The sequence below is a fragment of the Thunnus thynnus genome, chromosome 9 (assembly GCF_963924715.1).
Source record: "Thunnus thynnus chromosome 9, fThuThy2.1, whole genome shotgun sequence".
Taxonomy (NCBI): domain Eukaryota; kingdom Metazoa; phylum Chordata; class Actinopteri; order Scombriformes; family Scombridae; genus Thunnus; species Thunnus thynnus.
Genome location: NC_089525.1, coordinates 11,500,117 through 11,520,408, shown reverse-complemented (window position 1 = coordinate 11,520,408; position 20,292 = coordinate 11,500,117). Strand labels below are relative to the sequence as shown.

At 39.3% G+C, this 20,292-nt stretch overlaps 2 protein-coding genes across 3 annotated transcripts; one reads left to right on the top strand and one right to left on the bottom strand.

Annotated features, from left to right (window-relative positions):
- Window positions 1–1,461: 1,461 nt before the first annotated feature.
- On the top strand, window positions 1,462–5,365 carry LOC137189152 (G protein-regulated inducer of neurite outgrowth 3). The gene is made up of 2 exons (XM_067598853.1): window positions 1,462–1,641; window positions 2,157–5,365. The coding sequence occupies exon 2, from the start codon at window positions 2,187–2,189 to the stop codon at window positions 4,377–4,379; it is 2,193 nt and encodes a 730-aa protein (XP_067454954.1). The 5' UTR covers window positions 1,462–1,641; window positions 2,157–2,186; the 3' UTR covers window positions 4,380–5,365.
- Window positions 5,314–19,089, bottom strand: cdhr2 (cadherin related family member 2). 2 transcript variants are annotated; one of them, XM_067598852.1, is made up of 32 exons: window positions 19,018–19,089; window positions 18,717–18,909; window positions 16,441–16,497; window positions 16,296–16,355; window positions 16,049–16,188; window positions 15,905–15,955; window positions 15,727–15,816; window positions 15,359–15,448; window positions 15,143–15,265; window positions 13,625–13,771; window positions 13,353–13,428; window positions 13,148–13,257; window positions 12,723–12,944; window positions 12,466–12,615; window positions 12,198–12,359; window positions 12,049–12,110; window positions 11,723–11,966; window positions 11,193–11,432; window positions 11,044–11,113; window positions 10,375–10,962; window positions 10,160–10,231; window positions 9,464–9,513; window positions 9,204–9,355; window positions 8,982–9,078; window positions 8,804–8,892; window positions 8,582–8,653; window positions 8,165–8,297; window positions 7,333–7,454; window positions 7,063–7,176; window positions 6,893–6,976; window positions 6,543–6,600; window positions 5,314–6,456 (listed from the first exon to the last, which is right to left on the bottom strand). In XM_067598852.1, exons 3-32 carry the CDS (start codon window positions 16,493–16,495, stop codon window positions 6,307–6,309), a joined length of 3,873 nt encoding a protein of 1,290 aa, XP_067454953.1. In that variant the 5' UTR covers window positions 16,496–16,497; window positions 18,717–18,909; window positions 19,018–19,089; the 3' UTR covers window positions 5,314–6,306. The 2 variants fall into 2 exon arrangements, with proteins under 2 accessions (XP_067454953.1, XP_067454952.1); XM_067598851.1 differs by having other exon boundaries at window positions 18,717–19,049.
- Window positions 19,090–20,292: the final 1,203 nt, after the last annotated feature.

Below are 20,292 nucleotides of genomic sequence, written 5' to 3'. Positions count from 1 at the left end.
AGATAACACTGCTAGTAGCTGCAGAAGCCCTCTGTCTGTGATGCATCCTGTTTTGTTCTGTGGAGAGCGCTCATCAATGAATCACCACGGTCATTATTATCAACACATTGCTGAGAAGATGGCCTTTGGTAGCCTGATAGCTCCTGATGAGAATGTGATCAGAGCTGTCAACCTTGGTCCTCAGCAGCACACCTCCCTCCATCACACTACGTGGTTGCTAGGCAACAGAACTCTGTGGCAGCCAGGGATTGGTGGAGGTCTTTGAATTAATGGTGAGAATACTCAGTACAGTCAGTACACAGTGTTCTGGCCAAGCTGCAGCCCACCGTTACAGTACTGTATCAAGAAAGGCAAGATTCTCAAAATAAGAGAAATATAAACATCCTCAAGCCCACACAATTACTCGAGGCAAGCAGAATTACTGAGGCTCTAGAGAAATATGTGTCGCAAAAGCGGAAAGGTTGGAGGGAAGAACGAGTATGAAAGACGTGGTGGTTTACAAGTGTGTGTTTGTGTGGGAGGCATAGATCTGCCTCCTCCAGGCTCCTTCAGCTGATATCCCCCGTTGTCTTTCATGCACTTTTACAGTTGCAGCAAAGCACTGTTGTACTAATATTTCACAAATTTCCTCTACAAGACCTCACTTTGCATTTTACATACTTTTCTGGTCCTGTAATCCAGTGGTTCTCAAAGTGGGGTCCCTAAGGGTCCTTGAGGGGGTCCCCAGCAAAAAGGGGAATCATTTATTTTCACTATAATGCTATCCATAAGTAACACAATGAAAGAATGTACAACTATTTTGGTCATGGGTTTCATACACTTTCTGTAATAAAACATCTAAAAGCAAAATATCTTATCAGATGGGGGACCCTGGGACAAAATCTCATCAAATGGGGGTTTGTGTCAGTTTAGGGGTCCTTGACATGCAAAAGTTGGACAATCACTGCTGTAATGAGCCTGTAATGTCCTGCCTCCACAAAACAAATTTTGGTGTAGAGGAAGTGCCTTTTAAAATCTTTTCAACCTGCTTTACATTTGGTCCTCTGCATTTTTACACTGAGCGTGGTCAAACAAATGTGACCCTAACAGATTGTATGTATTACTTAAAAGCGGTGATCCATTATTAAAGTGAGAAATCCCACCTCTGCATATTTCACCCTCCCTCCAGAAGCCCTCATCCCGATTACCTGTACTGACATGAAAGCTTTTATCACCAACTAATGCCTTTTCAAAAATTTCTTTAGCAAAGCCAGTGTATCAATTCACATGTTTATCTCTCTGCACACAGTTGCCATTGTGTTGCTATGAGAACCTGGAGTTAATTACTATGATTTACTGATGATTAGAGGGCTGAACATAGATTTTGTCATTACATTACCACTCACTGCCAGAGCCTGACCGTGGTTTCCAGGGAAACTAGAAATCTGAAGCTTTTCAATAGACACAGCCACAGCTTAAAGAGCGAGGATTGCCTGAGATAGATTCTTCTAGAGACAAACCTGTAGCCACTGCAATCAGTACCAATCAACAGGGGGGATATACGGACAGATGAGGGTCTCAATCAGCAGTGAGATTTATGATGTTTGACCTAAATCTGAGAGAGAGTTATGGAGAGACTTCAGACTGACTTGGACTGCTGAGGTATGTCTGTGGCTCGTGATCTCCCACAATTTGATTTATCGTGTTTGTTTTCATAGTTCAAATTTGAGAGGTACACTGAATTCTTGTGCATGAGCTTGGTTTCTTGTGATTATGCTCTAAAACAGAGGTTAAATATAAACTATGTGGATGTATTTTAGGGTAAAGTGCAAAGAGAGAGATCATTACAATATGAGACATAATCACACAGTAAAATGTTGGAAGGAATCTAAAAATTTGACATTTAAAATGCAGTGTAATCATGTGTTTGATAATAGTAAATACCCCAGTTAACAGTGATCTAATATACTAAATTAAGCATGTGATTAATTTCACTCAAGTAGTAGCAGTGACGTAACTTGGTTACATATCAGTGTTTGGATACTTGACATCCATATCGTGTGAGAGGATATTTTTATCACAAAAACAAACCATCGTTCTGTCTTCCACTCATGCTGGGGCTGTTTTTGTAGTTACCGATTACAAACAGTATGTCACTGCTGTGTTATTCCCTGCAGGTACGTCTACCAATTTTATGCAGAGACAGAATGGGAAGCCTTAAGGATGAGATGAGAGGTCTCAAAGAGGACCACCAGTCTTGTGAGAAGACAGATAATGGAGAGCATCCAGGCAGCTCAGATGGCAGCACTGTGCCTCAGGCACCTCAGATAAACACCAGTCAAGACTCTACAACTCAAGGGGATTATCAGCCAGAAATACACATGAATACCAGCTATGTTGAGGAGAGTGATGGAGAGCCGATATCCAAAGATCAAGTGCTTTCAGGAGGGGTTTGTGACAGCAATGACCAATCAGACTCTATACAAATTAAAGACTGTACGCAGACTGATGACATCCCTCTGATGCAACAACCTGAGGCTGATAAAACAACAGCAGACAATGAGACGACAATCTCTAATAAGTTCCTGAGAGATGGAGAAGCTGAAATTCAGAGGGAAAGGTCTGAGGAAAAAAACATGGATCAGGAGAGTGAAAAGGTGGCAGAAAATGAGAATATCTTGGAGCCTGTGCTATCAACTCCAGACCCCTCTGACACATATTCCCCTGCACCTTTCGGGCAGCACCACATGCGCACACAGGTCAGCCTGGAGGTGGTCCAGTGTCGCTCTGCAGCCACTAGCCCCATGACTCCTCCTGAGGGCGAACATTCCTTCTTCTTCCCCAGCTCTTTTGGGAGATCCGAAGCTAAAGATGCTGAGCTGCAGGTGGGTCAGCAGGTTGAGTTCTGCTCTGTCGCCACGTCCCCCATGACCCCAAAGATGCCTTCGACCACAGCTTTCCCAGAGCTTATCGGCAGAGAGACAGTGCAGAAGGAGGAGAAAGTGAAAAAGATTGAGGGGCAGGGTGGGAGCGGCCGACAAGAGAGTTTCCCCGCGACAAAAAGTCCAACAGAGGCTGAGTCAGAGATAACTGGAGCTTTGAAATTTACCACATCAAAGGAGCTGACTGAAGTCTTCAGCTGCCCTGCTGCTGGGTTAAGAGATTCACAAGTAACTCTGGAGGATAGTAATCACCAGTGTAAGCAGCAGAGGATGGGAAGCATGGACCAAGACATTACTATCCTGGTGACCCACTATGGCAACACTGAGGAGGAAGAGGGAGAAAAGGCTGAGTCATCTTTTTATTCCATTGAGCCAGAGATGGTCAAGATAGATGAGTTTGAGGAACTCGGAGAAAATAGCAGTGATTTAAAGAAGGAGGATGGGAAGGAAAAGATCTCCTCAGAAATTGTTGACCCTGATCAGATCCAGGACACCTCAAACAAGATCAAAACTGAAGAAACCTCTGTTTCTGCAAATGACCAACCAAAAACAGATGTCAAATCCGAAAATTCAGAGGTCAAAGAAGAGAAAGAAGCATGTGAAGAGTTGAAAGACATTTCAGTGACGAAGCCTCCTGTGCCTGAATCTCCAGCTCCCTTTGGCTGCCACAACATCCGCACGCAGGTGAGCCTGGAAGTGGTGCAGTGTCAGTCTGCGGCCACCAGTCCCATGACCCCTCCTGAGGGGGACCAAGCCTTCTACTTCCCTAGCTCTTTCGGGAAATGTGGGGGTGTGAGTACAGAAACTAAAGATGCTGAGCTGCAGGTGGGTCAGCAGGTGGAGTTTCGCTCCGTTGCCACAGCACCAATGACCCCAAGAACACCCACGACTACAACTTTTCCTGAGATCAGAAAGGAAGCTAGCATAGAGGAGAAGATAGTGGAGGTGGAGGAGGATGAGAAGGAGCACGTGGGTACAGAGAGAGCCGAGGAAAAAGAGGAAGCAGTTAAAGAGGAGGAGAAAGTAACTGAAGAGAAAAAGTTGGAAGCAGCTGAGGAGGAAAACAGTGAGGAAAGAAATTGCAAGGAGAAAGGTGAGGAGAAAAGTGAAGAGCCGGTGCAGGAGGTGACCTGGGACGAGAAAGGGATGACGTGGGAGGTGTACGGGGCAGTGGTGGAAGTGGCCGTGCTGGGCTCAGCCATCCAGAAACACCTGGAGAAACAGGTGAAGAAGCAGAAGAAGCAGCCTTCCTTGCCTCCCCCGCCTCCACTCAACCCCACTGCCATACCTCTAATCCCAGAGCCCACCCAAGGATGCTCGGGTTCAGGTAAAGGACGGGCGGGGAAGAGGGGGGAGCAGGATGGCAAGGTGAGTCGACGCAGAAGAAACCCCTTCCGCCTGCTGATGGAGAACGTGCAGCAGCCACACTGTTGCTCCAGAGCTCATACCACCGAGTGAGTTGTGTCAGAAGGCAACAATTAGCTGCCTCGGAGAGAAAAATCTGTGCTGGAAAATCATATGACAACTACATCTGATCTACAGCAACCTGTGATACAGTGCTTTCACTGGTTTACTGGTGTTGAAAGTGTGAGACACAAATCCTCACTCAAGACAGAAAAAAAAGGACAAAAGTTGAAAATCAGCCATACAAGATGTTTATGTGTTTCTTTTTTCTTGGCTCAATCTTTTTTCATAAATTTCCTGTGACTTCTCGCCACACAGACTGGCAGTTTAACATGTCCACATATGGAAAAATGAGGGTGATATATCAATTTCATCGTTGGCTCTTCCCCTTTAATGTTTTTCACTCAGACCATTCAGATGTCCACTGAGTCATTTTTGCTGTTGATGCTTTTTTTGATGCACCTCAGACAATATGAAGCCATGGCAACAAGCTTATCCTCCTCTTGGTTGCTAAAAAGCTTAACGCAGCTCGGACAGAGAAAGATGATAGTAGAGTTACAGTTTTTGATTGTGATTCATGACCTCATGGTTAGTCGTTACAATATGGAGGTCGTTTTTTTTAGGATGTGTGGGAATTAAAATGGATCTAAATGTTGCCTTGATGTGTGTGTGGAAGGAGTCCCTACCATTAGTGCAGGTGTTTGTATGTCTCATCTTCTGCTTTTAGATTTGGCACAATGCTTTGACTTGTTTGTATTGTGAAAAGTATGAAAATGTACTTATGACAAGAGCACAATCATGATCATTCTACTCCCGATAGGAGGGTAGTTTTAGTCATTCCTAGTTAGTGTAATTTAATGCCATGATTAGTGATTCAGTTGTAAATTACATGATGCAAATAATTTCTAATGTGTTTTATCTCAGAGGTTGTTACAGTTTCAGTGATGTTGGTGTTCACACATTAATTCCATAAAATTGGGATCAAATCCACATTTTAAATTTTGTTTATTCACAGATTGCACTTGTGATACATTCATTTAGATGTCAGTATATTTTCAATCTGCTGCTTGTACAAGCTCACAAGCTCAAACTGCATGAAGTTTTATTTCAGCAAACAAGAATCTCAAACCCAAAGCAAACACTGACAACAACATGCTTCATGTTAAACCTTTTGGTTGTGATTAGAAGTAAGGATGTTCATTCACAATATTGTTTTCTCCTTGATTTTCTTTTGAAGAGTAGAACAGGCTGCATTTGTAATTAGCATTGTATGTTGACTTAGCTTATTTATAATTTATTTCAAAGCAAACCAAACAGTTTTTAAACCATTGCTTCATATATTAACAAAAATAAAGTGATTCATGTGTGCAACAAAATAATGTTTTGCTTGTTTTCCCATAGATGTTGTCCAATATTTATAATCTTGATTTCGATTTGATTGAAGTTTAAGTGTGAAGACAGTTTTAAAGTTAGTGTTTGACACTTTGGGAAACATGCTTATTCGCCTTCTTGCAGAGGATTAAATGAGAAGATCAATACCTCTCTCGTGTCTCTGCACTGAATATGAAACAACATCCAGCAGGCAAGTGGTTTCAATTTTTGTCATCTAAGTCTCTGCAAGTGGATAAACATATTTCCCAAAAGTATTCCTTCAATTGTTCAACAAACAAAACAGTTCTCGATCAATAAATCATTACATTGTTATTATCACAGAGTAACACCTTCCATTTTGGTTTTCCCTTTTGCTTTACTTGAACTGAATTTTTAGACAACTCATCATTTTAGATGCCATGAATATTGTGCATAAGCCATACTAGAAGCTTAATAATACATTGGTACAGAACAGAAGGCTTTTTAAAGACGTATGGTCTTCATCCAACACCATCAATGTTTGATTGGCAATTTGGTTAACCTGACTACAGAGAAGCAACATATGTCCATCTGAGGCCTCTGGTCAGTGTCTTTATCATGATTATTTCCATCACAGGTCTGTAGTGCTGAATGCAGGGTTAGTAAAACCCATATGCACATTGTTGGAGCCTTTCTTCTGGCCCTGCTGAGCCAGCGCAGCACCCAGAGGCTCAATGTAATCTGGTAGCTCATTGTCCTCTTCCTCCTCCAGGATCATATTCTAATGAGCAGCAGACAAGTTTTAAAATTAGACCACATTCTAATATTCATAAGTACAAATGAAGATGAGTTGTAATTCAGACTCACCATGGTGGGTTGTGAATTCTTTTCAGACATGTCATCACTGTAGTCCAGGGAGTTGAGGCTTCAGTGGGAAAGGGAGCAAAGTACATACAGTATGTACAGTTAATCATTTGAGAAGAAGAGTGTTCAGGTTTTTCATTTGGATAAAGGTCACATGACATTGCTCAGAGCCTAAAGACAGCTCTCCATCACAACACTATGATAAAACGTTCACCTGGAAACAATCCAAGTTTATTAACCAGTACTGCTACAGCAGAGAGGAGCGTGAGCCACCACCTTCTCAAACTGTGGCCAGTGTGAAAACAATCGCCATCAACAGATGGTGAAGATAGTCAATGGAAGGTTTTCTTTACCTGACTTTGTCGACATCTGAGCACTCCTCATCTAAGTCCAGGACCATGGCTGTGTCGAAGTTGAGGTTGAGTACAGGGTTAGCCCTAAAGAATAACATGGAGTCAAAAATAAGTCCTATTGTTCATTCATTCATATTCCTTTGTTAATGGAGAGGCTATCGTCTTCTCACCCCTCCATGGTGTACTTGTTGGTTCCAGGCACCACAGCACCGCCCTTCTGGTTGTCAGAAGTCACCATGGATGCAGAGTTCATGGCCTTAGCAGCCTTTAGCTTCCTCCTGTAGCTGTAGAGTGAAGTGAGAGTGAAGTGAGTTGATTAATAAAACCTTTCATAAATGTTTTTATATTGACAATACTTTGGAAACAGGAACGTGAAGCCACTGGGATTAACAATGCGTCCTGTCCCCTCCTTTCCTGTTTATTCCAAATGTGTTTCTTACTTTCTGCGAGTGCACACCAGTGAAGTGGTGAGGACAGCCATCACGATGACGAGGCCTCCCACTATCCCCAGCAGGATGTATTGCAGAGGGTCTACTTCTGGATTCTGCACAGAAGACTGCCCCTGAAACACAAGAAAGAAATCTTTCTTTAGTAAAACAAAACCACCTACTATGATAATCATTTATTTTATCTTTATTTGTGTATGAACAATTTGATTATATTTCAAACATGAAGACAATTAACTGACACCTTGCTATTCTGTAAGTCCACCTGCCCTCAACTGTTAATAAAGTCTGATTATTGCTGAAGGACAGTATGATTACTTTGTGCAAATAAACATAAAAATGTTTTGACAGACTAACAGCTTTGTGGATGTTGTTGAATCAGAGGCTAATTATATCATCAATATGTTGCACATTTGCAGCAATCTCTCAATCTAATTACTTGAGTGATTGATCACTGCATGGAAGTTTGTATACTCTATTTTAAATCAGATACAGTGACAATATCATGAATCTAGGCTGTAAAAGGGACTGCTGGCTAAAAGAAACTACTGCAGTTAACGGCAGTCTTACTCACTTTGATTTAGTTTAACTTGGAGTTCATTTTCAGAGATTCACTGTATAAAAACGGATAAAACAAAATCTCTTCCGGTAAAATGCAAAACTAGGCAGCAGCAGCAGTGGGAGAAGAAATGATAGATATCTACTCCAAAAAGTCACAAGGGTCATGTACATACTGTTTTAATTAAGTTATTGAATGAAGTGCAGCTAGGATTCACTACAGAGAAAAGACCAAAGCTTTCAGAAAATGAAACTGCTCATGACTTACAATGTACGTGAGGCCCAACTGTCCCAGTACAGGAAAATGTTCAGGATCAGAGAGCATCTTTTCCACTTCATTGGAGGCGAGAGCACTTCCGTTGGAATAGACAAAATATGCCTCCATGATGGAGCCACCCGCTCTGATAGAGGAGAACAACTTACTTACACACTTAAAAAAATGAAGCTAAATTAACAATTTTAGCTTTTTAAAAATCTAAATATTACACTGCTATAATTATCATCTACTATTATCAGTAAATATTTCACCCTCAACAATGTGATTGTCTAAAGGAACACTGGCACCACCTAGTGAACAAAAACAGTCCATGTATGCTAGTGAAAACACCAGCCAATAATTTATTATCTGTATTGGTATTTACAGACTGTGTAATTAAAATTTAGAGGTAATCTTAAAGTTACTTGCCTGGTTTCTTCAGAAGAGTCAGGCCCAATTGAAACAACTTCAACAGCAGCCTTGGTGGCAGCAGTAAGCGCCCTGGAAATGTAGAGATGAGAGAAAATACCAAGTCAGGTTAGATTTAACTAAACACGTTAGAAAAACTTCTTTCAATTCCCTGTCATCAGATGCAAACTCTCAAAAATAAAACCAGGTTTCTAGTTTACAGTATAGCATGAAGATATGTACCTGATGATGGTACCCAGGTTTTTTTCAACTTCAGCTTGGGTTGATACAAATCGAAGTACAACTTTATACGATTTGTCAACTGTGAAAATCTGCAATATAGAAAGAACAGAAATATTGACAAAAGGTGCAGTCTTACTGTCCGCCTGCTGTTTTCAGCTGCATGATTTCAGTCACTCACCTCCAGTACAGTGTTGGTGGAGAGGTCACCAGTATCAGTTGCACTAACTGTTACCAAATACTTCCCTTTTAGTTCCAGGTCAAGCACTTCAGTAGTTCTGTGTGAATGTGGAGAAACCATGAGTGCAGCAGTAAACAGCAAAGCTCGTGAGAAAACATAAACATGTGTTTAGACCAGAATGAGTTATGGCAGCATGATGCTGATGGATGACTTTGTACTCACTGAATAATCCCGACATAAACATCCCTCTGCTGTGTGGTGACGGCCTCAAACAGCATCCTCTGGGTAGTCGTTTGATTCATGGTGTTTTCAAAGAGCACTGATGTTACTTTAAACTCAATCTGCTTATTTACTCCAGAGTCACGGTCTGTAGCCTGAGAGCAGCAAGAGACACGAGCAGAATGTCCAGACATCATGTCACGTACAGTATATCAATGACAAGCTGAAATCATGTCAGGCATTTGCATTTCACTCATACTCACAGTGACTCCTGCAACCGATGTCCCCTTACTTGCACTTTCTGACACCACAACTTAATTCCAAAAGAAGGAAAAACATTATTAAACTTTAAATTTAGTGGAATAAATCTTAGATTATTGTGTTCGCAAAACAGTCAAAGTGACAAAAATGATGAAATTCAGCCCCAAAGTTGTATGATTTTTACACCTGTTCAAAAAGAAAAAGTTTATTTATTTAAATGATTTGCTCAGAATAGAATTTCTTGTAAATTTGACTAGTGTCACTTTAGATCAGCAGTTTGGGACCCTCCCAAGATTAGTGTGAGGGGTCACCAGACAATTTATAGGACAGGGGAAAAAAACATATAAACAGAACTATCTTTTTTGTGTGTGTGTTTTTAATAATTATTATTATATAACATTATAGCACATCAACAGATCTTTCTCTATGACAACTGAACAAACTCCATCCAATGATGAAGGTCATGTGATACGATTAAAAGTTTGTAAGTGGACCATGAGCTAAGATTGCTTTGTCATAATCCTCTAATTAGTTTTTTGTTTGTTTCTTTGTTTTTTCTTGAGAATTCCTGGATTTTTTCACAGGACAAAACATTATTAAAATAAAATGTGTAAAAAAAAATGAGATATATGCAAGTGCAAGGTGTCACAAGGTTGGAAACTGAAAAATGTTACTTACAATCTCAGATATACACTCACCATACACAGAATCTGAGTAGATAAATTCTGGAGTGTTGTCATTGATGTCTTCGATGATGATCTCCATTCGTTCTGAAATGATCCGAAGAAAAACAGTGAAACAGCTTGTGTGTGGGATGTGTGTTTGTAGGTCTGTATTTGAGTATTTTCATGCTTTCACTGATTATACTTGATGCTCTAATGTTTTTGTTATCTGTAAATAACCCAGTGCTGACCTGGTTTGACACTGTTGTTCTCTCCTTTCTCTGTGTGCTTGTCTACCACCTGAGCCTCCACCCACACCTGGTCACATAGCTCATAATCCAACACGTGCTCCGGGTTGAGTCTCACTTCCCCTGTCGGTTCCAGGATAACATAGTCGCAAGGTGCCAGAGAGCCGTTGCATCTGCAATTGATGGATTCCAGCTCGTAGATCAGTGAGTGGTTCCCGTCTTTGTCCTGCGCTGTGAAATTCCCAATAGCCTCGCTGATGGTGGTGTTCTCTTTCACTTTCACAACAGGCGAAGGCGGCTTGAACTCAGGCCTCTCATCATTCACGTCCAACACTTCCACCTCCACGTCCTTTACAGCTGTTTTCTGCTCCAGATCTGTGGCCTCCACCCGCAGCTTGAAGTGCTTGCGATTGCTCTCATAGTCCAGCTCAATGTCTGGGTCCACGGTGATGTTCCCCCTGTAACCCCTCTCCTCTGCAAAGGTGCGAATGATAAAACTGCCAAAGCTTCCCTCAATGATCCTGAAAGAGATGCGGTTAAAGTCTGTCGTTTGGTCCAAATCCTCAGCATAGACAGAACCCACAAATGCACCTGATTGGATGGAAAAATAAAATGAATACCTTAACAACAGTTATGAAGACTTGAAAGCTCTTTGCAAAGTGAAATACTGACCTTTTACTCCTTCTTTAACAGAGAATTTGTAAGAGGAGGCTTCAAATTCTGGCTTGTTGTCATTGACGTCCTGGGATGCATTAAATGGAAACATCAGTAGAGGCAGCATCAGTAGCATCACAGCACCAATAATTGGATACAAGACTTACCTCTACATTGATGATAACTTTGACCATGGTGGATAAGGGGGGAGTACCCTTGTCAGTAGCTGTAATGTTAAGCTCAATCCTTCCATCCATATCTGGGTCCAGAGCTTCACGGTCCAGTTCACCGCTGTTTGTCAACACACCTGTGTCAGGGTCTATGGTGAAGTTATCGCTGTACTTGCTCGGCACAATTGCAAACACAATTTTGCTGTTTTCCGTATCGGGGTCATCGGCATCAGTAGCCTATCCGAACAAGACAAGGTGGAAGAAACAGTAAAGACAGGAGTATATAATTCAGTCAAGTTCTTCCACACCAAACAACTGTTGCCACAATGTTGGAAGAACATTACTGTCCACGTCTTCCATCTCCAAAATCATGAAAATTAGTCCACAGTTTTGCCTTTCAAATAGCTTCTTTTTTTTTCCATCTACCAAAGTTAAGACACGCAATCACATATTTTTCATTAAAAATTTGTGTGATTTAGGTTTTTATCAATGTATTGATACAAAGAATCAAGGAAATAAGAAGTTACCTCTATCTTAAGTTTAAGCTCTCCACCCTCTTTAACAAACTCAAGGTAAGAGTCTCTGTTGATGACTGGATGCTGGTCGTTGATGTCAGTCACGGTGATCTCCAGCACTGTGGTGCCGGGTTTGTCATCAGTGTCTATGGCCTGCAGAGTCGCTGAATACAGAGATCTGACCTCACGATCCAACAGAGTTCTGTTTTTCACATAAACTGCACCCGTTTGTGGCTCCACATCAAAATACAGAAGTCTGGAAAGCAGATATGGCCTGTTTAGTGTCTTGACATTCAAGTAACCAGAATAACTGCAGTTTGGTTTAAGTGTAGACATACATGCTTTCTGGAAGAAGTCTGTAGGTGATGTTGCCTTGATCCATCGTGTCAGGATCCTCTGCCTATGAAAGAGTTTTAAGAGTATTTAAGAGTTTCTTACATACAAGTTCAAATTGTCTGATTAAAACTCAAGGCTGTAAAGGACTTACAGTAATGTTGGCCACTATTGTCCCAACAGGAGAGTGTTCAGCCACCTGCAACTTGTATGTATTTTGTGGGAACTTGGGGCTGTTGTCATTGGTGTCCTTGATCTCAATAGTAACCGTGGCAGTGGAGGGGGGGCTGTGAGTTTCTTGATCTTGGGCAATCACCTGCACCACAACACAGAAAACACCTCAGACTAGTAAAGCACTTTAAAAATCACAAATGTGACAACGAAAAAGATAAAAGATGTCACTAATATTATTATCACAGCACCTGCAAAACCATTTGCTGTTTTTCTTCAAAATCCAGCTTTTGGGGCTGCTTGACCAGAAGCTGAACAATGCTATCTGACGAGGTAAATTGAGGTTCCACAGAAAACACATCCTTGTCAGGCCCTTCCAGGGTTAGTTTAGTATGTGCAACCTGTGAAAAAGCCAAGAAAGATTCTGGATACTTATTATACATACATTACAAGGAAAATGCACCTTTTAATTGAAGAATGTTCTCCATTTGTGGAGTTTCTTTTGTACCTTATCCAGATCTCTGACAGTCATGTTGATGGGAATAGCCCCCAGCGAGTGCTCAAAGACCTCTCCTGCGAAGTTATTCGCCCTCACACAGGAGAGATCATCGTCTGAGTCTCGGCACTTGTAAAACTCTGGCTTTTCGTCGTTGACATCGATGATGTTAATCTGTACATGTGCAGTGGTCTTGGCTTCGACCCCGTGGATGTTTGGTTTAGACTCAGTGGCCTAGAATAGAAGAGTTTCACCATAACCAGAGGTTTTGTTCATTTCCCATATTCCTTTTCTTCCTCCTCATGGTTGTTTTCTTTTTCAGTAAATATTTTGTCATAAATGCTTTGAAATAAACAATGTCTACATGTTTTGATATCCTCAATGAGGGCAGTAATTCCAGGTGATCAATTTAAATCTACAAGAGGGATTTTGCTTACCTTTACAATCAGGGTAACAGTATCACCAGTGGATTCTCTGTCAATTGGTGACCATACAGATATAATGCCATTATTTGGTGAGATTTTAAACAGGCCATTTACTGTGGAGTCTGTCAAACAATGGGAAGAAAACAAAAACCTTTCTTACTCCCTCACTGCAAACAACTTATTGTTTATCATTATTGTTATAATTGTTGAAGCTCACTTTCAATGCTATAGATTATTTTATCATTGACTCCTATGTCCTGGTCCATGGCGGTCACTTTAAGCACTTCAGTGCCCTGCCAAAGAAAAGGAGATTTTCTGATCAGATGAATGAGATGAAAGTCTCCTTATTTACACATAAACATTATAACAACTCTAAGCAGCCTTACTGCCTGTAGATTGTAGTAAAACTTTCATTTCCTTTTCATTCACACTTTGAATATTAATATGAATCCATCTTTTCCACTCTGATTAAAATCCATCAGCACTCACCGGAGCAGAATTCTCTTCAACTTTCTCAATGTAGGGAACACCGAGGAACTGTGGGTCGAGGTCTGGGACATCCACAACGGTAACAAAGGAAAAAACCGAGCTTGACTGGAAATTAGTTACGTTGTAATAACACTGGCCTCCACCATCCTGTTGTGGGACACACAATGTTGTTGAAATTCAAAAATGTTGTCCTGCTTGTAAAAGAGGATTTTGTTTGCCACAATAATAACTATAGATTGGTGAAGTGATTATTATTGATTAATCATAATATCAGTTAAAATATAATGGATGATATTACTAATAAACAGGACACTTATTTCTAATTATTTTAAATGTATAAAACCAGTAAGTGAAATGCAATTAAACTGAAAAATCAGTGTGATTATTTTTAACATTTGATTCTGTGTGCATGACAGTGTTGTTTAGTAAATACAAAAAGTAGTGTTTAAATTTAGCTCCGCATTTGGTGGTATAATCACTGAGTAAAGACAGAATGAACTTTGACATAAAATATTGATTGACTTGTTCAAATACTATTTTTTCACTGTATCAATTGAATAATTAATATCAAATAAATTACTCGTGATTTTCATATTAAGATCATGGTAAATGTAAAAACAGCTGAATTCAATACTCAACAGACCAAAATGTTGGCTGTAAATGTTATAGCATGCTCCTCAGTCTACCTTGAAATTTAATTATTAGTTAACTTAAGTGAACTGTCCCATATGGAGTAGTCTGCAATTAAAATACACTAGTTAAATTTCTTGTTGAGAGTCAGACAAGAAGATTGATACCACTTTCACAGGAGTTGGTTAGCTTAGCTTAGCAGAGAGGGCAAAACAGTTGACTAGACCTTGGAAAGTTCCAGGCTAGCTGTTTTCCCCTGTTCTCAGTCTTTATGCTAGGCTAAGCTGCTAAGGTTTGCTGGCTGTAGTTTCATATTTGACGACAGATTTGAGAGTAGTAATAATCTTTGCAAGAAAGCAAATAGCAAAATATTCAACTTATTCATTTGGCAGACGCTTTTGTTCAAAGCGACATACAAATGAGGTAGAACTATTGCTCTAACAACTGGTATTTCTTTACAACTATTGCTTTCAAGATTCAAGGAACCCTGACATTATGTTTATGTGTTAGTATTGATTATCAAGGCATCTTTAAGGGATTCTTTCCCAGTAGTTCCACTTTTCTTGCTTGTGCAATGATTTTTAAAAGTTGATTAATTTTTTTTTAAAATTATTTAAAGATGCTGCACTTGTGGCAGGTTTTGCACGTTATTAGCAATCCATACTAAATATGAGAACAAGCTGTTATTGAAAGCTTCAGAGGGTTTAAGTGGCAAGAAAACTGTATATTCACTTTCAAATCAGCTCATGTTTCACTGCACATGCTGCATTGTCATTCAAACTGTGTTTAGTCAACAGCTGCCTGGCAAAGCACTGTCAGGTCGGTATCAATGTTATTATTAAGAGCAAAATTATAAAACCCAAAGTCATCTATAAACATAATACTTACAGTTGCGTTAATCTTCAATCGATAGAAAGTGCTCAGTTCAGTGTAATTTAGATTTCCATTTAATTTGACTTCCCCAGTAAAGGGTACAATACTGAATAGACTGAATCCTTCACTTGGAGTAACCTAGAAAACACGTGTAAAAGATAATGTTAATAACATTCATAGAACATCAGAATGTAATATTAATGAGTTACATGATTTAAGAAAGAAACTTACTTCATCAATGCTGTATCTAATCACAAAGGCGCTTCCAGTGTCTGCCTCAGTTGCCTCCGCCTTAAATAGAGTTGTACCTATTGGGGCATTCTGATAAATTGGATGGAAAAAAAGAAGAGAACCAAGAAATCAAACACAATAATCCTGCTCAGTATTAACAATTGTTTTGTTGTAATTTTGACATCACAATTAATGCTTTTCTCTCACAGAGACTTGGAGTATATGGTTTAACTAAAGGAATTTATACAGGGGATTTAACAAGACACACACACACACACACACACACACACACACACATACATACACACATGTCTATATAAAAGTTAAAAGAATTAAGTAATGAAGGAATTTAAAGATGTTTGACTCACTTCTGGGATCTTAGTATCATACTCAGCCTTCACAAATACAGGTTTGTTGTCATTGGCGTCATCTATTACTATAAGTAACGTTCCAGGTGTCTGAAAGACAATTCATGATGCACTCTGTGAACATAATGAACAAATTGATGGGGAATGGATGATTAAAGCTGTCTTAAATGTGACTTACATTATTGGAACCATCAGAGACAACAACTCCAAATTCTATTGATGGAGTACTCTAGAATAAAAAAATGAATTGATAAAACACACATGCAGAACCAAAATGAAGTCAGTGACAATTGACGGGTTTCTCCACCACATCACACCATACCTCTCTATCCAGCTGCCTCTTGACTGATACCTCCCCAGTATTTTCGTTCACACTGAAGAGTACGGCATTGGGCCCAGTGAGTTTATAGGTTAGTCTGTCATTTTCTGGGTCTGATGCATTTATAGTAAACGCATAGGCACCTATGAAAATAACATCAGTGGAACATATAAAAATGTTTGCTGTAAACTGAGGCATAATATCACCAAAGTGAAATAAAAACAGTTTTCTGTATTTTACACATAGATACCTATGGGGGTGTCTTCGCACACGTGATAAATTTCTGTATCGATTGAAGGACTTTTATTTGCTGTAGAAACACACAATATTTAAATGTTAAGTAGTGATACAAAGATATAATGACAAAATTACAATAAAAATAACTAAATACTCACCGCTAGTTAAGCTGATAAGACACAACAGTAGTATGCTTCCTGTGATCCCCTCCATGCCTGCAAAGAAAAATACAGAGAAATCTTATAGCCAATAATCAATTCATTTATGAGGTCAATCGACAGAAATTAGTTGGCAACTATTTTAATAATCAGTTAATCATTCAAGAGTCTACAGCAGTGCTAGTGACTCTGTGAGGCTGACACAGAATGCTAACATGCTCACAGTGACTTAGGCTTTGCTGCTTTTCTGTTACTGTAAGTTTAATATTTTGGGGTTTTAGGACTTTTGTTTGGACAAAATAAGCAACTTATAGAAGTCACTATGACTTGAATGGACATTTTTTACTACATTTTACAGACTAAACGATTAGTTGAAACAATAATTGACAGTTTGATTAATAATGAAAATCATTAGTTGCAGCTCTACGTAAAAGGTAAAAAAAAACCTATTTTAGTTATGAAATTTTAAAAGAGAATCCAGGAATTTTCATCTTTTGGCTTATTTAGAAAATTTGGTGAAATAAATCAACACTGATATTAGTTCCAAAACATTTTATGGAAACGTTTTAGATCACAACCAGCATATAACAGTGTGAATATTGTTTATATACGAGGTAGTAATTAAGTTCTTACTGGATACCTACTGGTAGGTACAAGGTAAGAAGCGCAGGGATATTGTTATTATGGGATAACAGATGTTGTGTTCAGGAGGGACATAGAAATAAATTTCAGCATAAGTACTTTTTAATTACCTGGTTCATATGAAATAATTACAGGGTACAACATTCTTAGCCTATATGTACTTTCACAATAGCATAGAAAAGGAAACAATCTTCATGTGGCACTTTTACTTGGTATAAAAAACTTTATTTTAAACCTTCATATAAAATGTGATATATTGACTTCTGATGTCATGTTCACAAATGAAAAGGTGCGTTATTGCTGCATTATTCTTTATACTGTATGTTGTCCAATAAACCACAACGGGCTTGTTTGTGACTTAAATTATATTTTTTCTGCCTCACTATTGTTTGTGATCTGACAGGTCTAGATTCTGCTCTAACCTGAGGAATCCTATATTGGATCCCAAAACTACAGTACTTGTCTACAGCATTATATAATTTTAAAAACATACACAGTGTACTTTTTAGCTACAGTTGCAAAGGCACATACCTCCCAGACTTTCAGCAATAAAAATGACTCCATATTTTAAAATGTTTAACAATATAATTTCCCAAAGAAAACCTTTTGTAAGTCTATCATAATGTAACAATATTTATGTGCTCTGAAATCAATGAATGGACATTTTTTCTAAAGCATTAAACATTTTTATTCCTTTTGGTAGAATTTAACCACATTGAAGTTACTTGAAGGGAATCACAAAGGGAGAAAACTGCATTTTGCCCTGATTTCTATGGGTTGAAACTGAACAGCACGTTGCACTTTGTCTACACCCAAATTATAGCAGGTGTTCTGCCTCATGTGAAAACACCTGCTGTGACATCACTGGGTGGAGTGGCGCCAGAGGTGCCATAACATGCTTGGCAGTCTCAGTACAGAGAGAAGAGCAGTGTCAGTTTTCTGCCCTGCATGGTTTAGTGTTGATTTCAACTTTGATACTCATAAAGCTAGAGGTTTGCTGTAAGAGAAGCAGACGTAGACCTACACTGTGTAAAATGATGTTAAATTGGATAATCTGTCGTGTTTTCCAATGTGAGCACAATGAAACCAGCAATTGCTCAGGAGCAACATGTAGTATAACATGAGTAATTCTGAGTCTGAGGACGTCTTTGAAATTTTGCCTTACTTTCACTACAGCAACAAAGCAGAACCCTTTTATTTCACACAAATCTATTTAAGAGGTAAAAACAACTGAAGTTAATCTTCAAGTTCAGTCTTCAACAGTCCAAAATCAAGTCACAAAAGCTGCGACACAAGTCTGATTTTACATTCATGATTCAGTTCCCCTTTAAGGATTTAAGGAACCCTGAATCTATATGAATGAGGGTTTTGTCACTAGTCCATTGTTTCTACTTAAAGACATAAAGTTAGAATCTGGCTTTTGGTTGGTTTTATCTTATGCAGATATTTTACTACGTCGGATCAAAGAGAGCAGCACATGTATTTCCTATTTCTAGTTTTTATTAGCAGATTTAAGCACACATATTTTAAGGAGAACTGCATTTGTTCTTTTTGAGATTGTCACTACACAATCAAACACCACACTAACACTTTAAAAAGGTAAATAGAATTAAAAATGCAGCAGTCAGACTTACCTGACGACGTTGACAAAGGGCTTCTCACTGACTGATGTCAAGATGAGACCTTTGACTCTTGGTCCTCCTAGTGATTATCGTCTCACGGTTGTAAATATAAATGATTAACACATGCAAGAAACGCACATCCAGTACAACGTGACAAAACCTTCTCCCTGTGTTTGTTCCTCATAGAAACCCAACAGCAGTAAAACTGTAAAAAGTGAAATAGATCAGCTTTGCAAAGTTCAAAATATCCAACTGTTTGCTCTCACACATGGCTACATTATGGCTGTGTAGTAGTGAGAGAAAAACTCCTCACTCTGTCATTGGCTGGCCGGCTCTGTCACCAGGACTGCATAACCCCATGCCATAGTGGGTCACCAGTGTCCATACCAGAACCCCAGAAGCATCTGAATTGCTCTTTTGTTTGAATGGGCGCTTCTGTTGTCATGGCAATAACAGTAGTCTCTTTGCATGAGCAGAGGCCTTTCTAAAACGTGTCTCATCAGAACCAATCAGTGGACCGATGCCTTTTTTCAGAAAGCACAGATCCATGCACCTCCCTAATGAGCTCTTCCCAATAAAGCCCTCCTCCCTTTTTGGCCTGCTGTCCTAATTAAAGGGTTCCACACAAAGGATGATCTTCTCTGGTGCTCACAGGCTTCATTCACAAACGATCACTTTTGCCTCAAAACAAAAGCACAGCAATCCACTTCAGACAGAAACATTTGTTAGTATATTTTATTAATTTTCCACAATTTCAAATGAAGTCTTACACGTGAAAATACACTAGGAAATCATTAAAAGTAAGCTACAAGCAAAGTGGTTGTTCTATAAAGTAGGGTCCAAAAGTCTGAGATCACTTTCCCATTCACTTGAAAGTGGTCTCAGACTTTTGGACCCTACTGAGGGTCTTTGGATTTTGAAAAGAATAACTTTTGATGCCATAAAATTGATTCTTTCTGTTATAAAACAAATAGAAAATCTAACTAAAAAGTATTTTTATTCATTGAAAGACACTCAGCTGACTTTTCAAAAGGGACGAAGAGTCTACCATGATAGTTAAACGTCAGCTTGCTAACGATGACATTGTGAACATGCTGATGGTATGTTTACCATCTTGGTTTAGTTTAGTGTGTCAGCATGATAATTTTACAATTAGCACTTTACACAAAGTACAGCTGAGGCGGATGGGAATGTGGTTTTGCAGATATTTGCCCAAAAACAAAAGTATTGGAGAAATTTAAGTTTTGAACTGATAATGGTGAAAAGTAAGGGGATCACTGAAGTTATTACAATTTTTCCTGAAGGGAAAGAATGTGTCGGTACCAAAATGTCATGGCAATCCATCCAATGGTCGTTAAGATATTCCAGTCTGGGCCAAGGTTTGATATCCCTAGAGCTGTGTTGGTTAAAAATGGTTTAGGCTCATTAGATTGAATTAGCAACAGAAGCAAAAAAAAGAGGATATGACTTGCTACAGTTTGGACCAGGACTTGTGACATCTTGAGTTGCTCTCCTGTGGGTATGGTAGAGCTTGGTCTGCTTAATGTGGTCCTTGACAGCTCATTTGACATTTATTTTAAAAATATCA

Coding starts and splice junctions, on each gene's coding strand:
- LOC137189152 (XM_067598853.1), top strand. CDS start 2,187: ATGGGAAGCCTTAAGGATGAGATGAGAGGTCTCAAAGAGGACCACCAG.
- cdhr2 (XM_067598852.1), bottom strand. CDS start 16,495: ATGGAGGGGATCACAGGAAGCATACTACTGTTGTGTCTTATCAGCTTA. Junction 15,449..15,726: donor ATGATACTAAGATCCCAGAA/GTGAGTCAAACA, acceptor CCAATTTATCAG/AATGCCCCAATAGGTACAAC. Junction 10,963..11,043: donor TGTTAAAGAAGGAGTAAAAG/GTCAGTATTTCA, acceptor CCATCCAATCAG/GTGCATTTGTGGGTTCTGTC.